Below are 21,392 nucleotides of genomic sequence, written 5' to 3' on the forward strand. Positions count from 1 at the left end.
TTATATCATAGCATGTGAAGCACTGGTGAGTTGTATGTCACCAGAAATTCCCAGCTTGTTGATTTCCTTGAGGTTTCTCATGCGATGATTGTACTGCAACAAGTGGGCATCATTGACCGCAACCTTGAAGTGGTCTGGCTCCACCAGGACTTGTATCTGCAATGCATACACAGACTGTTAGGTGAGGTCATGGGTATGTTACTTACTTAACTAACCATTCCACAGCATATGTGTATTTCAAGCCATTATGTTGTATGTGATAGAGCTATACAATCTATGTTCCGTCAAATTTTGTAAAGTGGAAAAGAAACGTCTATTGATTTCAAATTTGTCTGCTCTGGTCTCAGCTCAGAATGTCCAACATTTCATTTTTTTTTTTTTAAGATTTTGTTTTATTTAAAAGATTGGAGAAAGATCTCACCGGAGTAAAACGCTGGTTTACTCCCCCAAATGGCCTCAACAGCTAGGACTGGGCCAAGCCGAAGCCAGGAGCTTCATCTGCTCTCCTGCATGGTTGCAGGAGCCCAAGGATTTGGGTCATCTTCTGCTTTCCTAGGCACATTAGCAGGGAACTAGATCAAAAGTGGAGGTATTAGGTATCAAACTGCCACCCATATGGGATGCCAGCCTTGCAGGTGGTGGCTTTACTACTATGCCACAATGCTGGCTGCCAGCATTTCATCTGTATTGTCATTTGTGGAACTGATGAAGATCTCCAGAAAGTAATTTTATAGCAAAAAATAAAATCCAGGTTATTCAGATTTAAACAACAAAAAAGGCAACAAAATTACTGGAAGGGTATAAAAATGAAGCCATAAAGGAAAAGGTTACTAATTTACTGATAAACACAAAAGTGGGCTCAGCATTGTGACACAGCAGGTTAAGCCACCATTGGACAACAGGTGCTGGCTTCAGTCCCGGCTGTTCCACTTCTCAACCAGCTCCCTACTAATGTGGCTGGGAAAGCAGTGAAGGTTGGCCTGAGTCCTTGGGCCCCTACATCCCTGTCGGGAGACTGGGATGAAATTTCAGACTCCTGACTTCAGCCTGGCCCAGCCCGAACCATTGCAGCTATTTGGGGAGTGAACCAGCAGATGGAAGATCTCTCTCTCTAACTCTCCAGTAAATAAAAGTTTTTGTACAGCCTACAAAAACACTAAAATAGGAACCCCTTAACAGAGTTGCAAATGTTACAAAGATTAATAATAACCAGTGTTGTTTTTTATATATATATTATAGTGAATATATATATATAGTGAATATATATATATATTCACTAACTGTTCAAATAATGTGTTTTCTCTGCCCTGGTTTATATATATATATATATATATATATAAAAAAAACCAGGGCAGAGAAAACACATTATTTGAACAGTTAGTGAATTTTCATCCTCACATTGTTTGGAAGCCACAATTTGGCAATATCTTCTCTAATTTTATACATGTGTATTCTTTGAAGAAAATTACCCTTATTGGAAGCAAAGACTTATAATGATGGTTATTACAAACTTAAAGTGAAGTAAACAAGCTTTTGCAGGTTTTCTTTCCTCCAAAGTTTCATCTGTAGGATTAAGTGGGCACATGTCTACATGATGACATACTGTCCAGGCAGTGCTCTGAGAAGGAAAGATGCCCACAAAATGCAGACGCAGCTCCCTGTACCTGCACTTAGGAGCTCACAGTGTGTTCTGCCGGCCACCCTGCAGTCAACCCAGGCCCAATGCTGTGGAGCTAGTATGTGTTTTGGTGAAACACTACTTAATAAAAAGATTGTTGTGGGTAACAGAAAATACTCGAGGAGATACCAGGTTGCAACCTCTGTGAGGGTGGGGATGGGGAGGGAAGATGTCTCAGTCAATTTAAAAATCTATAAATCTTCCATAAAGCATACGTATTCAATCTATAATTTTTTAAAGCTTTGTTTTGGTTGCCATGCCAACTATGTTTTTTAAGGAACTAAGTCTCAATTTACCTGTACCATAGATATCCTACTTTTTTATTAAAGATGATATACTTTATTTCTAGAAAAACATAAACTCGGAGGGGTGGGACAGTGATAATCACAAGGCCACTGAAAGGAACTGGGGAGTGTGCCACTCCTGGCCTGTTCCCAGCATGGTAGTGAGGAGACAGACTGGTTAGATGCCCCAGGACAGGTGGTCAATATTCATCTCAGTGGGAAGCAGGAGTTTCGCACATTGGGTTAAGATGCTGCTTTGGACACCTGCATCCCATACTGGGGTTCTGGGTTCAAGTCCCACCTCAGCTCCGAATTCCACTACCCTGGGAAGCAACAATGATGGCTCAGGTAGCTGGGTCTCTGCCACACACTTGAAGTGGGTTCCAGGTTCTTCCTGACTTTGGCCTGCCCCAGCGCAAGCTGTTGTGGGCTTTCAAGGGGTGAACCAATGGATGGAGCACGTTCTTTCTGTGTGTCTCCCTCTCTGCCTTTAAAATGAATCAAATAAATACAAGCTAAAAATAATTTCATGTCAAGTACACTGACTCACGAGTCGCCATGAGAAATACATTTTACCAACAGAATGGCAGCAGCAGTTACTTACTTTGAATGGTTTACCAATTTCAAATGGGAAAGTCGTCTGCCTTTCTTCCCTTCCCCAGTTGTTATCCACCTTTGTGTTGCAGACAATGACTCTCCTGTTGTTCTCATTGAAGCGGGGGTTAAAGTGGAAGGCAACGTCATTCCCTCTCTTGAAATCCAAAGCGAGTCTGTTTCAAACCAAAGACCACAGTTACTACAGTGATTAAAGCTGTACATTTGTATCAAGCGCACATTTTGTTCATAACAGAATGGGTTCAGACTGGAAATATGCCAGGCCCAGTATTCTATGTACTCCCCTAAACCTAAAGGCCAGTGAGTCAATATGTATTACATTATTCTGGCCTCTGTCTTTGGTTATACCATTCCCATTCAGCTGTAAGACCCTCTTTACAGATTCCACTCATGCAAATCCTTCAAGATTTCCTTCTAGAGGGTTAGGACCAGGTTGTGAACACTTTGTATTTTATGACAGATGATGATTCGCTCTCTACTGCCTTGCCAGGGTGCTTTCCATACCTGTTATGGGCAACTGTACATAAAACCAGAGTATCGGATACTGGGCTTTGTCATGGTTAACAGAAACAATGAGATCATGCAGTTCATGGGCAGTGTCCTGTTGCTAAGCTGTAAAGTCACAGTAATAGAAGTGTTGAACATCCCATAATGGGAGGTGGGACCAAAGAAAGTGCTGCTTTAACTTTCTGACCCTGTTCCTGTCCTTGGATGTTAACACAAAGTCCCCTGTTAAAGGACTAACTAGCCGATTGCTGAGTTTCTCCAAGCGTGCCACCAGCGAGCTAACACGAGAATCAGCTGAGGTTCTGCCTTTAAAGCAAGGCCTGGCGTGGCCACTTTGGCACAGCAGATCAAGCCACTGCTCCAGACATCCACATCCCATATCAGCTACTCCGTTTCTGACCCAGCTTCTCGCTAATGCATCCTGGTGGGCAGCTCAAGTGCTTGGGCCCCCGCCACCCACTTGGGAGATCTGGATAGAGTGCTGAACTACTGACTTTGGCCTGACCCAGCCCTGACTGCTGTGGGCATTTGAGGAATGAACTAGCAGATGGAAAATCTCTCTCTCCCTCCACCCCTCACATTTCAAAAAAATAAAACTTTACATAAAAATAAAACAACCCAGCAGCAAATGCATGCAGCTGGCTAGCTTTGCCTCTTTACCTGTTTGCATTGGGCTTCACCGTGCCCACAATCGTTATCAGCATGCGGGGCATGACTCCTCCAGGCAGAGGCAGGTCATAAGGCACAGGCTAAGAAAGAGAGAACGTGCACAGCAGTTAAGAACTGTGTTTGCTGGGACAAACAGAACACGCGATGTGGCTCAAGGCCCGGTCCCGTTACTGCAAGTTGTGCGGTGCTTTCCTCGTGTTTATGCGGTACCTCCCGACTAGACTCCAGGTCTGGAAGGGAAGGCTCTGACACTTCCATGTTCCAGATCCCCACCACCCCCTACCCCGCTGCCCCCTCAGCTGTGTTTTATGTTTAGAATTCGCTTGTCAAATGTATTTTTAATGGAAATTCAACCCTTGGGCCACCACATTATCTTCAGCAGTGTTTGTCAACCAGATTGCCTGGGCTTTCCCACACATTCCTACAATGACCCTGGGCCGGTTAGCAAGGGGACTTGAAAGAGCTCATGGGAAAATGGGATGAAAAGATACATTTATTTCGGTACTTGAAAGCTTTGAAATCCATGTATAGTTTTTTCCCCCCAACACACAACTACCATGAGCTTTTGGAATACGTCTCCAAGAGCGTCCCCCCAACCTGTTTGCTCAGGTGGAAGCCGAGGGTAACAACAGCATCCTAACACCTGCTGCTGCACATGCTAGGTACTCACACAGGTTTATTCGTAATAACCACCAAGCTTATTCGTAGTGACTACGCGCTTCACTTGGTTGATAGGAAAACTCTGGCAATGCCATCAAACGTGCGTCACGCATCATTGTGCGTGCAGAACACACAGTAAATGCACCCTGAGCAGTGATCTCTACTGCACCAACACCCAGCTGTGGCTCTAAGCCCGCAGACAACGCTTCAGCAAGTACACGAAATGACTAATTCCACCTTACCAGTGGTCCAGCAGAGGCGCTGTAAGGGCTGGCGCCAGGGTAAGCTCCAGCACCACTTGGCTGTCCAGGAGACGGGTAGGCCCCAGGACCACCTGGCTGCCCAGGGTAGGCTCCATGTGCTCCTGGGCCAGGGTAGGGGCCAGGAGGCGCTTGCCCGGGATAAGCTCCAGGTGCATGTCCAGGGTAGGCCCCAGGATAGGCTGCCCCTGGGTAGCCCCCTGGCCCAGCAGGCTGGTTCCCCCATGGGCCAGGCCATCCTTGGTTTGGGGGGTGTCCAGACCCAGATAGGGCATCGTTGAGCTGGAAAGAAAGACATAAACAATGGCAGGGCAGGAAAAAGACACAAACAGAGTTCTCTGGAAAACAAAAAAATGTGGTGTAACAAGTGGAAGAAGGTAAACTCCCAGCAATACATTTTTCCCACCTATTAATACTTTTGAGTTCCCCAAACTACAATCAGCTGATGGGATGGTGTTTTCCACTTTCTGCTTGCCTCCCAGAGCACGGAGGGCTGCATTTGGGTGATGCACTCAAGTCAGGAGCTGGCTCCTCCCGGACAAGCCCTGGCTTTGTCATCAACAGCAGAAGAGCGGCTGCAAACACCACCCGCCCCACGTCCCCCGGCCAGCAGGACCCGCCCTGTTCTGTCCTGGGCCTTTGCGGGGAAAGGGCTGCTCTTGGTGAGTCTCAGGCCTCTCTCTGCCTGGCTTTTCTTCCAGAACCTTAGACACCCTCACTGGCCAAAGCAGGCCCAGAGGCAGCCACGTGGTGGGAGACCAAGGGGAAGAGTCTGGTGGCGGCTATGGGAAATGGGTGTTAGGGTAAGAAAACAGACACAAGACACTCACCGAAAAACCATCCGCCATTTTCCTGCAAGGGAAACAAAAAAGACAGGTGAGCATTTGACCCTAAAGCAGCTCACGGAGGTCCTTCAATGTGCACAGCTGCAGTCAATCCACAGGCAAGGAGCCAGAAACATCTCACCGGGCCAGCAGGATTGTGGAACCCTATTTAACTCCTAAACGGCAACCTGGGCCACCCTGGCTCGCCTTCTGACTCGTGAGGGTGACAGGTCAAAGGCACAGAGGGAGAAGGAAGGAGGAGGAACATGTCTGCCCCTTTGCCAGGGGAACAGTGCACACAGCGGTGGCTTCGCTCGGGCGCCGTCACCTTGCTTCCTGCCATCTTCCGGGCCCTCCTTCCAAAGGGTTCTAGTGTGTTAAGATCACCTGCTTCGCACGCCGCCTTCAGGGCTCTAGGAGAATTGCAGTGTGGGTGGATTCCTACTGAGACACCCAAGACAATGACCTCCAGAGGTTCCTGTTTGCTGCACACCGTGGTGCTGCCCTGGGCCAGTCACTGTGCAGGCTGCTATCTGAGTGTGACGAGGAGAAGGCTACGATCAGGATGGTGCGAGGACTCACAGGCCAACAGGGCCACTCAGGTGGAAACGTGAAATACTGAGAGATCAGGGCCATTAGCAGGTGCGGTGGGAATTCAAGCCCAGAGGGCTTCCTTCTAGGAGGAAAAGGCAAGGTGGTGTTGGAAAGAAACCATGACAGCCAAGTGCAATTTGGATGTGCCTTTTTTTTTTTTAAAGGTACTTATTATTCCAAATAAAATCTCGGGCAGTGTAACAAACCAAGGTGGAAAAGTCAGCCAATGTGACGGGAAATACGGGAGGGTAGGAGCTAAGCAAGAGGGTTGTCCTGCCCGAAGCTGCCATGAGGACTGCTGCTGAGACATCATTTCTGCCCTCTGCTGCTCCCTCCCCTGTGCCAAGCCTCCCAGAGCACGAGGTGCTCTCTCTATATGAGGGAGGATCTTCAAAAAGTCCATGGAAATGTGCATGATGCAAAAGCTATGCATGGACCTCAAAACTTTTTGCATCAAAATAAAGCTATCTTTGAATTCCATTTTCCACGAACTTTTTGAAGTCCCCTTGTCCCTGCTCCTGCTGCAAGGGCCCAGGTAGTGCAGGGAGGAGGGCACTTTGCCCCCAGAGTCCTGGGTGAGTTCTTTCTAAACCCAAGATTGTGCTGTGGCCAAAGTTCCCTGGACCTTGACCCAATCAGAGACTCATGTCCCTTGATTTGTTCGCTGGTGATATTTACTCAGTCCTTTTAGGAAATGACACTGTCCCCAAGAGATAGAATAAATTATGACTTGATAGGCCCTACAAATATAAAACATTACATAAAGCCCCTCCTAGGACTTAGCATGTGATTCATTTACACACACTGGATATTTTATCCTATCTCCCTGTTGTGTATTCACAACCACACATTGCGCGTGAATGTTTTTTGCACATCTCATTTTTAGACCTTAGGGAAGCAGCCAGGTTACGACCTTGACCCCCTTGCTTGCTGTGAGCTTAACAAGGAAGTTACCGTGACGCCCAGGGCTCGCTCCACCACCCATTCGCTGTATTTGCTACAGAACTTGACCTTCTAAAGCCCCAGCCGGCCGCTCCTCTGCTTGCGCCTCCTTTCCCCAAAGGCTGCTGCACTACTGAGCAAGACACTGCGCTGCTACCATGGGAGGGAGCTGAGAGAGGAACTGTCATGGAAAAGGCAAAGGAATGAAATGTCCTAGGCCAAGAAAATAAAGCCTCTCACTTTGCACACCAGGAGGCAACCTTGAACTTCTAGGTGGGCAGAGAGCATCGCTGGGGAAACACAGCAAAGACCCAGCTATAATGCTAGAAGCATTCTGACTTTGCTAAATGTCCCCATTGCGTAGAAGCCCTTTCTCAGCCTTGTGCCACTGATGTTCGGGTCGGCCACTGTGCTGGGCGTCACAGAGGGTTCATTCCCCACAGCTGTGGCTTTAAACCTAGGGTATCAGCAGCATGTCACTCTCAAACTTGTGACAACCCAGAATGTCCTCAGACATTGCCAGGTATCCCCTGGGGCAAAAGCCATGTGAGACGGAGAGCCACCGTGTAAGTCAGTGAGCTCATGCACCCCTACATGAGTGTACATGGACAGGTCAGTAAAGACCTAAAAGGTCATTTCCATGGCAACCATTTGCTGCATAAGGTGCTCCATTAGGGGCCGGAGCTGTGGCATAGGAGGTTAAGCCTCCTCCTCCTATGATATCCCAAATGGGTGCCAGTTTGAATCCCGGCTGCTCCACTTCCGATCCAGCTCTCTGCTATGGTCTGGGAAAGCAGTGGAAAATGGCCCAAGTCCTTGGGCCCCTGCACCTTCCTGGGAGACCTGGAAGAGGCTCCTGGCTCCTGGCTCCTGACTTCAGATTGGCCCAGCTCCAGCCATTGCGGCCATTTGGGGGAGTGAACTAGCAGAAGGAAGACCTTTCTCCCTGTCTCTCCCTCTCTCTCTCTGTAACTCTGCTTCTCAAATAAATATAATATTTGTAAAAAGTGCTCCATAATTACTGTAACTCAAAATAAGATGTGCTCAAAGGCTGATTATAACCAGGAACTACAAGAGAGCATTTTCAGAATTGCATATTCATTCTTTTATAGTCTCTGCTCTAGCCTGGTTAGCTTAGTTTCCAAGCTGAACGAGGACAGTTGGAGAAGCAGAGCCGGTTTCCACTGTGCCTCACCCAGGCCTGGCAGGACAGTTGGGTCGTGTGGCGACACACACAAGCCCATCAGAAGAAAGACACGTGCCTGTGTGGTGCTTTGTTTACAGAGCACGTTCACACGCCTCCTCTACTTTGATCTTCTGAGAATGACAGGAGAAACTGAGGCTGCGACTCCCATGGTGGCCCCGGATCGTCCTGTCCTAGGCAGGTCCCAGGCCAGAATCCAGGACTCCTAATTGAGCCTCACGCCACCCGAGCATAAACCCTGCCCCCCACCGCGGGCAATGCTGAAGACTAGTCCTTTGCAAGTGTTAATGGCTTTGCTGAGAAATTAATTTTCTGGCTTGTTCATCCAGAACTACATAACATGCTGTCGTTGTAAACAAGCTAAAAACCAAGAGTGTGTTTTTCAGAAAACTAACTGGCTGACTCATTCCGTGCTCGGCTCTGTTGAATACAGGGATGCCATTTTGTGCACTTTGCTAATTATAACCACATTTTAACCAATAAAGTGTACTTTTCCAGAACTTGGGTATGCTCGGTTCTCTTTTACAAAATGGGTTCGAACTGATGTGCTTTCGAAGTTAAAGTCAGCAGCCTGAGAACTTTAGAGAAAAACAGAAAGACATCTATTCCAATAAATAGCTCCTTAGCTGCCTGGAAATTTTTTTCTTTCCTTTTGCCTTCTTATTTATTTATTTTTTTTGGGGGGGGGTGAGAAGTTTGCAAATAAGGACACACACAATCAGATGTAAAAAAAACTTCCGATTCTGCAGACTCCATCCTGGTTTTCCCAGAATCAGAGAATGGTGGACAGGCAGGAAAGGAAAAAAGCACTTCATCAAAAATAAACCAAAAAGCAGAGGCGTTCTACTGGGTCTGCCTGTTTGGAATCACAGACAGGAAACAGCAGGGTATAGCTCTGTAGTAAGGAATACAAGCATGAGTCAGAATGTAGACCATTTTTTACGTTAATTTTTCTCCAGTAAGTTGGTTACTTAATTATTCTTCAGCTTATTTTCAGCCTTATTCCACTTTCTGCAAACTTTTTGAAGTATGCTTCTTACATTGGTTTCTGTTTTCTTTTTTTTTTTTTTAAGATTTGTTTATTTATTTGAAAGAGTTACAGAGAGAGAGAGAGAGAGAGAGAGACATCTTCCATCTGCTGGTTCACTCCCCAGATGGCCGCAACAGCCGGAGCTGTGTGGATGCAAAGCCAGGAACCAGGAGCTTCTTCCAGGTCTCCCACGTGGGTGCAGGGGCCCAAGCACTTGGGCCATCTTCTACTGCTTTCCCAGGCCATAGCAGAGAGCTGGATCATAAGTGGAGCAGCCGGGACCCAAACCAGCGTCTAAGTGGGATGCTGGCCCTGCAGCCGGCGGCCTTCCCCCCTATGCAACAGCACCAGCTCCTAGACCATTTTAATTGGCGGTTAACTGAACTGTTCCCTTTAATGAAGAGTGGGGATCCACTGCACTGTGCTGTGTGAGGCCCACCTCGCAAGCAATGCAGTGGTCAGAGTTCCCAGGTGCACGTTTGAAATCTGCTGGTGAACAGGTCCAGTCTTTATACAACTGTGCAGAGGTGGACCCCTCAGAGGACGCCCTGGGAGGTCACCCACTCCTCTTAAAGAGCCCAGGAGAGCTGCTCCACTTTCTGACCTCACCGACACATGGAGCAGGGCTTGGGGAAGGCCGCTCTCCAAGGCCCAACCCAGCGAGGGTGAGCTGGGGTAGAGGAGGCCAGATCTTTCCCAGGATCGTATTCTCATCCTTGTCCTCCAGCCTCAGGGAAAGTTACGCTACCGTGCGCGTCTCAGTTACTCAGGTTTTTCCCCTTATGGAAAAGTTGAACAGCAATCGAGAGAGCACACAGGATGCTTTGTCAACAGCAAAGCGGAGGTGTGCAGCAAAGCAGTGCTCGGCTGGCTCGTCGGCTACTTGCTCAGAATGTAACGGGAAGAACCAGCTCAGGTGCCAGACACAACGAGCTACCCAGCTGTCCCCAGCCAAAGCCTGTGTTCCGAATGCTCACGGGAAAGCAAGGCGACCTTCCAGACCAGCTACCGTGCGTGCAAGCTCTACTGCATGAGTATCGTCTCTGTCCCAGGTCCCAGGAAGGTCTGGCTGAGAGGTTCCAGGCAGATACATAATTTATAGCTTATAGCTGAGGCCCGCGTGGGTCTGTTGACCTCACCAGCACTAAGTGCCAAGGTTTCGCAAAGCAGCTATACAGAGAGTGAGCTGTCCTGGATGAAGAACCCTCAACAGAGCAAGCCTCCCCCGACAACAGCAGTGCTGGGTCAGTCCCTCAGCCAGTCCTCCTCTTCCTGGGCTCCTCATATACCTGGCGAAGCCAGCCTCTTCCCACTTTTTTAAAAAAATTATTTCAATAGTGTTGTCTTTTTTTTTTTAAAGATGTACTTATTTATTTGAAAGGCAGAGTTACAGAGAGGCAGAGGCAGAGAGAGAGAGGTCTTCCATCTACTGGTTCACTCCCCAAATGGCCACAATGGCTGGAGCTGTGCCAATTTGAAGCCAGGAGCCAGAAGCCTCCTCCAGATCTCTCACATGGGTGCAGGGGCCCAAGGACTTGGGCCATCTTCTACTGCTATCCCAGGCTACAGCAGAGAGCTAGATCAGAACTGGAGCAGCTGGGACTCGAACCAGTGCCCCAGTGCAGGCCCCTCCTGCTGCTTGTAAGCTCTAAACACTCAAAGACCATCGTCAAACTTCTCCCCAGAATACAGGGCAAGTGCTGATTTTAAATGGAATCCCCAAATATTTGTGAACTGAGGAGGCAGGTCCGGTCCCCTAAAGACCACGGGGACGGCATGCAGACCCTCCTCTATGGACTGCAAGTCGGTGTGGGCGGAGCGGCAGGATTTGGGCACAGCAATAATGCTGCAGCTCGGAGTGTCCACACTCCACAGCCGAGGGCCTGGGCTTGACTCCCGGCTCCACTCCCCATTCCAGCATCCTGCCCATGGAGACCCTGGGAGGCAGCAGGACATGAGTCCCTGACACTCACGGAGAAGACCAAGTTGAGTCTGGGCTCCTGGCTTTGAACTGTCCAGCTGGGTCAAGCTGTAGGCTTCTGGCTTCCTCCTTACCCAGCCCTGGCTTTTGCAGGCATTTAGAGAGTGAACCAGAGGATAGAAGTGTCCTCGCGCTCTCTCTCCTTTTCAATAAATAATTTTTTTAAAAAAATCACAAAACTATTGTTGTAGAACAGTACATTTTTATTATCAAATGTTACCTTTTATGGAAACACAATACCCTAGTATGAAGTTTATAAAAACAACAACAACAACAACAACAACCTTGAGACAAAGAAGCCAGAATTCTGAAAGTTGGTGACAGTTTCTGCTCTGTGCTGGAGTGGCGACCGGTACCACGATCATTTTCTGCAGTTACCTGAGCCTAACTCCCATTCCTTCCCAAAATCCTCGGTCACCAAGGCGCAGGCACACTCACCATCCAGCAACCCAACCCCCAGGAATCACTTTTCAAAAATTCCACAACCTTGAAGGGTCGGCCTAAGTCACAGCCCCAGCCAGGTGTCCCGGGTCCTCCCCTGGCTCCTCAGGCCACCAGCGTTTTGGGTTTTTATCTGGCCGGCTGCTCACTCCGTAGAAGTGCCCCGCGCGCTGCCACACCCCAGGCTTCCCCACCGCAGAGCCCGGCTCGCTGTTGGCGCAGCTTAGCCAAGCCGAGCTGCGATGAGTCATTGGTTTGCAAGGGCTGAGGGTGTGCAGTTTGCAAAGCTGGGCTCAGCCCCGCTCAGGCCCGGGGCAGCGCCTTTTTTTGCGGGATCAGCAGTCGAAGGCGACTGCAGCCCGGCCGCTGCTGCACCTAGGCGAGGACCCTATTCGTGCCCCAAGCAAGATCTGCTCCCACCGGGTCTTAGCAGATGCCCCACAGTGGAGGCGCCCTCGAGTTCCCACGCATCCCCGTGGGGTCCTCGCACTCTACACCAAGCTGGCGGAGCCGCTTGGGTCCGTGCACCACCCGCTCCTCCAGCCTCGGCAGCGGGGAGGCTGCTCGCCTGACCCACCCTGCTTGCAGACGGAGGCGCGGGGCCGGGGCCGGGGCCGGCGCCTGGCGGTGTCTGCACAGCCCCGCCCAAGCACCTGCACGCGGGCCTCGGCAGGCGCTGCCAGGTGCCTCGGACCCCAGGCCCGCGGGGAGTCAGGGTTTAGGGTTGGAGCCCAGTCGGTGCCCACCGCCGCCCGCGGTCCCCGCGAAGCCCAGCCCCACCGACGCGCGCCGCTCACCTCGCTCGGACGTGCTCGCTCGCTAGCTCCGGTGGCTCCTGGAGAGGTGCGCGGCCGCTGGCAGGGCGGTGGTTCTGCCCTCAAATACGCCGAGCCCCGCCCGGCCCGGCCCTCGCGGGGCGGTGCCCGCCCGCCCGCCCAGCCGCGCCTCCCCTGCGGACCAGCCTGGGACGCCCCGAGGGCGCTGGAGCGACGCCCCGACAGGGGCTGGGACAGGGACCGGGCGGTCCTGACGCTGCGCCCCTCGGCGGCGGCCGCGACGCCCCCTAGACAGCCCAGGACGCAGGCTCGGCGAAGCTGCGATCACCGCGCGCTTCCTCGGGGGCTCTTCCCGCGTGTCTGTCCTAACTGTGTGTGCCTGAGTCGCAGGGGGGCTCGCCAGTCCCCATCGACTGTACCCCAAGCCCTCCGCAGGAGTGCGCAGTGACCGCGTCCCCGGGGACCCTGTAAAATGCGCGGTGACCTGTATCCCTGGCTTGCATGCTGGGGCCCGCAGCTCCGAGACCCAGCCCGACCTTGGTCTGCTTCTCACGGGCGTCCTGTGCAGCCCCCAGCACTGGGTTTGCAGGAGGCTCTCCAGAAGTATTGGTTGAATAATAAAGGAACAAATACGCATGTTTTCCCAGAGAATCGCCCTAGTCCTGCCAAGCAAGGAACAGGTCAGTCTGGAGTGTCTGACACAGGGTGCGTTTGGCCTGGCCTTGCGGATGCATTTTGGGTCACCGGCATCCCATACTTGAATGTCCGGGTGTCCTTGCTAATTCCAATCTCTTGCCAATACACACCCAGGGAGGCAGTGGTGATGGCTCAAGTGCTTGGGTCCCTTTAACCTGGCCAACCTCCAGCTATTGCAAGCATCGATGGGGGGTGAACAACCGATGGAAGTCCCTCTTTGTCTGTCCTGCGGGCGCCCCAGGAGGCTATGCCCAGCACCTGCTGCTTCGCCTCTGACTTCCAGCGCCGAGGACACGAGTTCCCCGTCTTACACTGGATTGTGTGTCGGGCTGGGAGGGTGTGTGAGAAAAGCTCTGTGCCTGCCTGAGCTGATACCTGTGGGAGCTTTGGGATTTGGGGCTGGCATAGGGAGGAACTTGGGGCCAGAGGAAGGAGGGAGAGCAGAGCTCCAGGGAAGGATGGCAGCCCCGATCTCGGTGTAGCCTCAGTGGCTGGGATGGAGCCCCAGGGAGAGAGGAAGGGGCTGACTCTGCCCCCCCACCCCCTGAGGCCCTTATTCTTTCATTTCTCAGAGACAGCCCCTGGGGAGAGGGTAGCACTGCTGGCCGGGCAACCAGGAGGCTCCCTTGAGCATGGAACTTTCCAGAAGACCCTGCAGCTGACCGGGGCCTGCACACTGGTTTGTGAGCGTCGGGGGGAGGTGCACTGAGCAGGGGAATAGCCTCACGGGACTCAGGAGGCCTGGCTGGAACTGACCTTGTGATGTGTGACACTTGGTCTGTGTTCAGGGCAATGGGTTTGCTCAGAAACCGCAATGGAAAAAGGAGCCGTGGTCTAATCTCACTGACACGATAGGACTGAAGGATGCTTGGTGCAGAGTCTGCAGGCTACGGTGGAAACAGAATCAGGTGGATTAACGTGCCAAGCAAAAGCGGCCTCGCAGGGACTGGCTCACGCTGATTACGGAGGAAACCAGGCATTACCTGGTTCCCAAATAATTCCTGTTCTCCCTAAGTAGCAATTATTTAGTCACATAGAGATACTTCGCCCAGTTCTCCAGCATGGCGGGGACATGCCCGTGGGAAGGTGCCACTTGAAGGGTCTGAGAAGCTGCCCGGGCATCCTCGCGGGGAAACCTGAAACTGCTTCGGTGGCTGGTCTGCTCCCTCATCATCGTCCCCTCGGAGCTGGCACGCAGAAGTCGCTGGGCGGCTGGCACATAAGCACTAAAATACGAGCTCTATCTCAAGAGGTAGCCTGCCAGCCAGTGCCCTCGGCGGCTCCTCTGTAGTAAATGACTCATCTCTGGGCATCGTAAAGGAGTTACTCATAGGAGTGCCCTTTGTCTCCAGGGAAATGCTGGAAATCTTAGGACTTTGAGTCATGAGGCCACTTGGCCAGGCGTGGTACCCTCAGGGGGGTGGCCACTGGTCATAAGAAAAATGGAGAGCCAGCCGGTTGCCATGGAAGCAGGGGCTGAGTCACTCTCCCGCCTTTCCTTTTTGTAATCGTCGGTCGCTTCACGGACAGATAACGCTGGGGCTCTTGCTAAATAGTGGGCTCGCTGCACCACATCACGTGAGCAGGCAACTTTTTCACTTGCTCGCTTGAACATCCCCGGGAATACTGTGGTGCCAACTTCATGCCTGGTAAAGCTAACAAAAGGATCTTGCTGTAGGATCAGGGTGTGCCTGGGAATTTATAGTTTGTACACATGCAGTAAATGGCTCATTCATACCCAACCCAAAGCCTATATATCCTCTTCCAAGATAAGTATAAAGAGCAGGCTCATAAAAACAATAAAAATATCATTGGGTAACTTTTATGTATGGAGCACTGTGCTATTTGAAATAAAGGATAAACCCATACTCCTCAAGCAATAGGTTGGGTGACTTCTACTGATACAGCAATTTTAGGATCCTAATAAAAAAGTAAGGACCCCAGACAGGCGTCTCATTGGAGAGGGAGGAGAAACCTGGAGGAAGCCGATGGAAGACAGAAAGATCTAGAAGGCACCCGGACAGGGCAGCCAGGAGACAGTAGCAGGTACAGATGAGAACAAGGTGGAGACGTCTCCAAGGGAGAGGAAAAGAGAGAAAGAAAGCAAGACACTGGAGGGTGAACCTGAGCCAGAACCTTTTAGAGTCACATGGTAAACAGGAAAAGAACAGAAGAGGAAGGAAAGAGCGCCAATGGGGGGGAATACGAAAGGTGTGGAGCAGGCATGTGGTGCAGCCCTGAGGATGCTACTTGGGATGCCACATCCCGTGCCACAGTGCCTGGCCTTGGTCCCTCCTCTGCTCTCCCCAGCTCCAGCTTCCTGCTAACGCACACCCTGGGAACCAGTACATGGGTCCCTGTCGCTCATGTGGGAGACCCGGATGGCGTTCTAGGCCCCTGGCTACTGTGGATATTTGGGGAGTGAACCAGCACAAGAAATATCTCTTTCTCTCTATCTTTCAGATAAAATAATAAATAAATAAATCAATAAGAGTCCATCTGGAACAAGCCAGAAAAGAGAAATTTCCCAGAAACTAGCACACCAGTGGGCTAAATAAGGAAAGAACGTCTCGCAACAGATGAAGCTCTGATGAAATACAAGCCAAAACACACTGATAGCCTTACGACAGCAAGCACGCAAGCCAAAAAAGGAGGCTGGAAAGGGCTTTCCAGTTTCATACTTGGGCCCTGGAGAACTGTGGGAATGTGGTGAGTCTGTGTCCACACAGTGCCACATCTCTAGGTGACAGTGAGAAGCGGAGCCACACATCAGGGCACGTGGCCCCTCTGTGCCACCAACTGGCTTCTGAGTTGGAAAGGTAGAAAGTGTAGTGGCCAACTAGGAACTGAGGGAGGAGCTGGGTGTCTTGGGGACAGAGTGTGTGCTCCAAAGACATTGATTTCCAGTTTCAGGACAGAACAATCGTGGTTGTTTGCTGATTCTGTTCCCAGTTGTCTGCCCTCATTTCCAAGGCATTCAGTAGGGGCCTAATGGATGTCTCAGCTATCCACCCACTCCTTCCCAGCTCCCTGAATGGGTGGGCTTATCAAAACCCGGCTAACGGGCAGGTGTTGTGGCACAGTGGGCTAAGCTGCCACATGGGACACTCACATCCCATACTGGAGTGCCTGGGATTGAGTCTCACCTCCACTTCCAATCCAGGTCCCTACTAATGCACCTGGGAAAGGAACAGAAGAGGGCCCAAGTCCTTGGGCCCCTGTATTCACATGGGAGACCTGGAAGAAGCTCCTGGCTCCTGGCTTCAATCTGGCCCAGTCCTGGCTATTGTGGCCATTTGGAGAGAGAACAAGCGGATGGAAGATCTCTCTCTCTCTCCCTCTCCCTCTGTCTTTCCTCTCTCTCTGTAAAGCTGCCTTCCAAAGAAATCAAATAAATATTTAAAAATAAATCTTCAAGGAAAAAGCAAACCTGGACAAGAAGTGAAAAGGGGGTGATGGCACTGATACCCCAAGTGCTGGTTCTCAAAGTCCTCGGCCAGGCTGCAGCCAGCAGCCCGTGGGGGTGCAGTGCGAGCCATAGCCTGCTTAGAAGGAGACCCTGTCTTCGAGGTCAGGGAGGGCAACAGCCCAAGGAGGAAGAGGTATCCCCAGTGCCACACAGGTACCACATTCCTTCTTGGGCCAGCCTCGGCCCTGGCCACCCCGGCCCTTCCTGTCTATTACTCAGCACCCCCCAGGTCCCCGGCACCAGCTGCCACCGCCTCCCTTACCATGACCACAGAGGGCTTCCGGGGGGGCTCCCCAGGCCCTGCCCCAGCTGCTGCCACTGCTGCTGCCCTTGAAGTAGCCCAGACCCCAGGCCTACGCACTGATCCACTCCCCTAAACCACCTGTTTGAGGAGGCACAAGCAAGGCGGTGCAGGCTGCTTGCCAGCTGGGAGTACCGCAGCAAGACGCCGCCGCCTGGGGCTCAGACCACAGGCATTGGGTTCCCCACAGCTCTGGAGGCCACGAGTCTGAGGGCTGGCTCCACCTCAGCCTCTCTCTGTGGCTTGCACTTGGCCGTCTGCTGCCTGTGTCCCAGGGGGCCTCCCTCTGGACTGCACCTGCCTGTGTCCCAGTCCCCTCTGCTAGCAAGGACACCAGTGGCAGCGGGTGAGGGCCCACCCCGACGACTTCCTTTTACCTCCGTTACCTCTTGGAAGTCCCTGTCTCTCCAGAGACACTGGAGTTAGGACTTCAACATGGACTTTGGGACAGACACAATCCAGCCCCTGAATGAGAAGGGGTGAGGAGGGGCACGGTGGCTATTTTAGCCTCTGTGGTTGGCAAGGGTTTCTCGAAGAAGGTGGTACTGGAGCTGACACCTAAACAATGAGAAAGGAAACCCCGCCAGGATCTGAGAGCGGCAGAATAGATGCCTACTGGGCGGGCATTTAGCCTGGCGGCTAAGTACCTGCATCCCATTTTGAGTGTCTGGGTTTAATTCCCGGCTCTGGCTCCTGACTCCAGTTCCTTCTCACACAGACCCTGGGAGGCCGTGGTGATGACTCAAGTAATTGGGTTCCTGCCCATCACATCGGGACCCCTGGACTGAGCTCCTGGCTCCCAGCTGGAGACTATAGGAAGTGAACAAGGGATATGGGCTCGCTCTCTCAATCTTTTTCTCTCCCAGAGGCACGTGCGGCTGCCTCTGCACCATGTACACCTGGGCGTCATCTTCTGCCAGGACTCACAGAGGGCAGAGAAAGCTCAATGCTGTGTGGGGGGAAGGGAGCAGGTGCAGAGACAGCTTTCAAATCCTTATAGCCCCGGGGCCCAGCCTCATTCCTGCGTTTGGAGCACGTGAGTGCCCGGGGCCCTCTGCACAGCCCCTTTGGAACACTCTTTCTCGGCTTAGGCCGGCTCACCTGACACCAAGGAGCCCTGACCCAGCAAGCAGGCCCTCAGCGGCCTCCCTCGTGGCCGTGTGGCTCGTGGAGGGCTGGGCCTTGCCTGTGGGCCAGACAGAACTGGCACTCAGGGCTGTTGCCATGGCTACTGCTCTTTGAGTCATACTTCAGGGGTTCCCCATCCAGCCCAGACGATCCATCCACAGCTCAGGGGCAGTCCTTTCTGGGAACTTGGCGTTGGCTGTACCATCTGTGCTAGGTCCCTGTCAGCTCAGCCAATGCCCATGGCCCTGACCTGGCCCTTGCAGGGTCCTCCATGCCGCCCATCCCAATGCCCACCTGGCCCTCTGCACGTTCTGCTCTCCCCTTGGCTTGGCCCCCAAGTCATGCCTATATAAATATATATATATAAATTTATATATATATATATATATATATTTTTTTTTTCCCTCCAAGGGCACATAGGAGAGTACTTCCAAAGGTGTCTTGGATGGGCCAGTGTTGTGACGCAGCGGGTCAAGTCGCTGCTCATGATACCAGCACTCCATGGTGGAGCACTGGTTTGAGTCCTGGTTGGTCAGCCTCCAATCCAGCTCTCTGCTAATGCACCTGGGAAGGCAGCAGAAGATGGCCCAAGTGTTTGGGCCCTGCCACCCATGTGGGTGACTGGATGGAGTTCTTGGATTCTGGCTTTGGCCTGGCCCAGACCTGGCTGTTGCAGCCATCTGGGGAGTGAACCAGTAGATCGATGGTCTCTCTCCCTCCCTCTGTCACTCTGTCTTTCAAATAAATAAATAAATCCTTTTTAAGTTCATGGAAAAGGGAAGTGAAAGATAACTTGAATTTTTTTATTCTGGTGCAAAAAATGTTGGAGATCATGCAGAATTTTCTTCATAACGTGCATTTTCCAAGAAGACCTTCTTCAGGGTTGCTTTTGCTGACTCCCCCGGCTTTTGCTAGAACTGGCACAGTCAGAACACCCTCTGGGGCACGTCTCCCACCTGCCAGCCTGTTGCATTGGAGAGCAGAGTGTGACCACCGACTGATAAGCATCACTGCTGGGAAGCAAGAGGCCTTCCACACTAACAGAGCCACAGGCTTGCCGGGGCTGCGGCAGGGTGGGGCAGAACAGGACGGACCAGCTCCTGCTGGGAGATCCTTCCAGATTTGCACGTTGACAATGCCCCATGCATATTTTCAGTGCTTCTGCTAGCCAGCAACCACAAATACCACTGTGCAGTGGGCCGGGGCCATCTGGTCTGTGCAGAAAAATCAGTGGACATGGAGGAGGATTGTCTCTTGCTGCATTTTGGAAGGGCATGCCATGGGCTCTGAACCCACAAGGGCAGCCCCAAGGCTGGCAGAGAGAAGCTAGGGAGCTGTGGTCATCAACCGTGGAAGTCTATTGAATACCACAGAACATTCTAGGTCACAGCCACGGCGGGAGGCTGGGGCAGGCATGTTCCAGGAGAGGAGTCATTCTTTCTCATCCAAGTTGTAAGTCAAAGCTCTCCAAAGCAAAGGTCCCATGGGTAAGGGCCTTATTACTGCCAAGTCGTGAGTTTCCATTCGCTTGTTCTGTGCAGGGCATAGCATTGGAGGAGGGGGAGTGGGGCCATCCTTCTGTTTATAAGGATGAGAATGAGCACTGTAACATGTATGCCAATAAAAAAGAAAAAGTCACAGCTGGGCCACCCTCTCCTGGTGATCGGTACACAGTCCACATCCACCTGAAAAAGGTTCAGTATTCCAGGAAGTAAGCTGTTGCTTACCATCTCCCTTGGAGACTAACAACAGTTTTAACTGGCGGTGACACCAGCCAGGGCTTATTCTGCCCATGCGTTCGTGTGGCCATTCCTCGTCACAGCTGCTACGCGTGGGTGGAAGCAGAGGACACAAAAGCGGCCAGTCGTGTTCCCTGCTCTCAAGGAGCCCCCAGCTGCTGGCTCAGACACACCTGAACTGCTAACTGCCACCCCGTGAGGCAGAGGAACAGACACATGCTAGGGAGGACACAGCAGAAGTAATTCATGTTCCTGGGAGCGGGGAGTGGAGGGGCAGGGCCAAAGGAAACAACCTGACCAAAGCCAGCGGGATCAGGGCGCCAGGCGTGGCAGCGATGATAAGAGAGGACACTCACCTTCACATTGGGTTTATTACCGGCCACAAGCTGGCCTAGGCATTTTCTAGCCTTGAACTCGTTTAAATTTCCCAACAACCCCATAAGTTAGGTGTGATTTTTTCCTTATGTTGCTGATGAGAGAACTCGGACATAGTGAGTCAGATAACTCGAGCAGGGTCACAGAACTGGGAGGTTGCGGGTTTGGTGTGTGGGGCCTCCATCCCATGGTGTACTGCCTGACCTGGGAGCACACAGGACCTAGGAAGGCAGACAGGTGTACGGTAGCCAGATTCTGCATGACCTTCTATGCTTTATCCTAGGATGTAGGATTAGCTTTGGACGGAGAATGCCAGGACCAGGTGAATGAAGAGGAAGAGAGAGACAGAAGGGAGACCAGTTAGAGCCCATCATGGACATCCGGGGCTGTGGCAAGGGAGGGGCTTATCTCTGTTTGTTCATCGAGAAGGTTTAGAGCTAGATGGAAAACACCCAGGATGTTCCACACCCGTGGCAGAACTGATAACTGACCACAGTCGGTTTTCTTGCTGAAGTCAGATGCTGCCTCAGAATCCTTCGCAACACAGTGCTTCCAGACGCTCCCGGCCAGAGCTGGTGCCTCCGCTTTAACCCACTTGCAGCCCCTAGCTGAGACAACTGTTTCCGAGGCAGACTCTAACAGAACTCCGTGGAGGGCAGAGTGCTGGGGGGTGGGGACAGCGTGACGCTTCTGACTTGAGTGCCTGAGTGGAAACGGAAGCTGTCGATTGCGGTAGCGGTCGGAGGAGTGGGTTGGGAGGGACACGCACTGCGCTGCACGGACTTGCATCTGCAGTTGCACAGGGCATCCAAGAGTGGAGGTCGAACGGAACATGCCAGGCGGGTCTGGAGCGGCTCCCAGCTGGAGCTGAGCTAGGAGAGGGTCGTGGAATCTGGGGAGGAGATGCCATTTCCCAGAATGCACGGGAGACAGAGCGGGCTGAGGAGGGGCTTCTGGGGGAACACCGGGCCCTGAGTGGTGACAGGAGAAGGCAGAGTGCGCTGTCAGGGGCAGCCCGGTTCCAGGCGGAGGAGTTGGGGGCATTGGGTACTGCAGAGCAGTCAACAGCAACCATGCAGGCCGCCGCCTGGTTCAGCCTGGGTGAGACCCTTGTGGGCAATCTTTGCTTCTGTTTTTTTTTAAATGTATTTATTTATTCATTTAAAAGGCAGAGTTAGTGGCTCTAATTGCATCACTCCCTGCTCCCTGCCACCTCTAT

At 52.0% G+C, this 21,392-nt stretch overlaps 1 protein-coding gene across 1 annotated transcript; it reads right to left on the reverse strand.

Moving 5' to 3' along the window:
* Nucleotides 1-12,500, reverse strand: LGALS3 (galectin 3). Its single transcript, NM_001082338.1, is given in 6 exon segments — nucleotides 1-156; nucleotides 2,567-2,732; nucleotides 3,745-3,833; nucleotides 4,656-4,955; nucleotides 5,504-5,525; nucleotides 12,487-12,500. Coding segments are annotated over 5 exon segments (729 nt in total). The 5' UTR covers nucleotides 5,522-5,525; nucleotides 12,487-12,500.
* Between the last annotated feature and the right edge of the window lie 8,892 nt (nucleotides 12,501-21,392).

This window comes from Oryctolagus cuniculus, chromosome 12 (assembly GCF_964237555.1).
Source record: "Oryctolagus cuniculus chromosome 12, mOryCun1.1, whole genome shotgun sequence".
NCBI lineage: Eukaryota > Metazoa > Chordata > Mammalia > Lagomorpha > Leporidae > Oryctolagus > Oryctolagus cuniculus.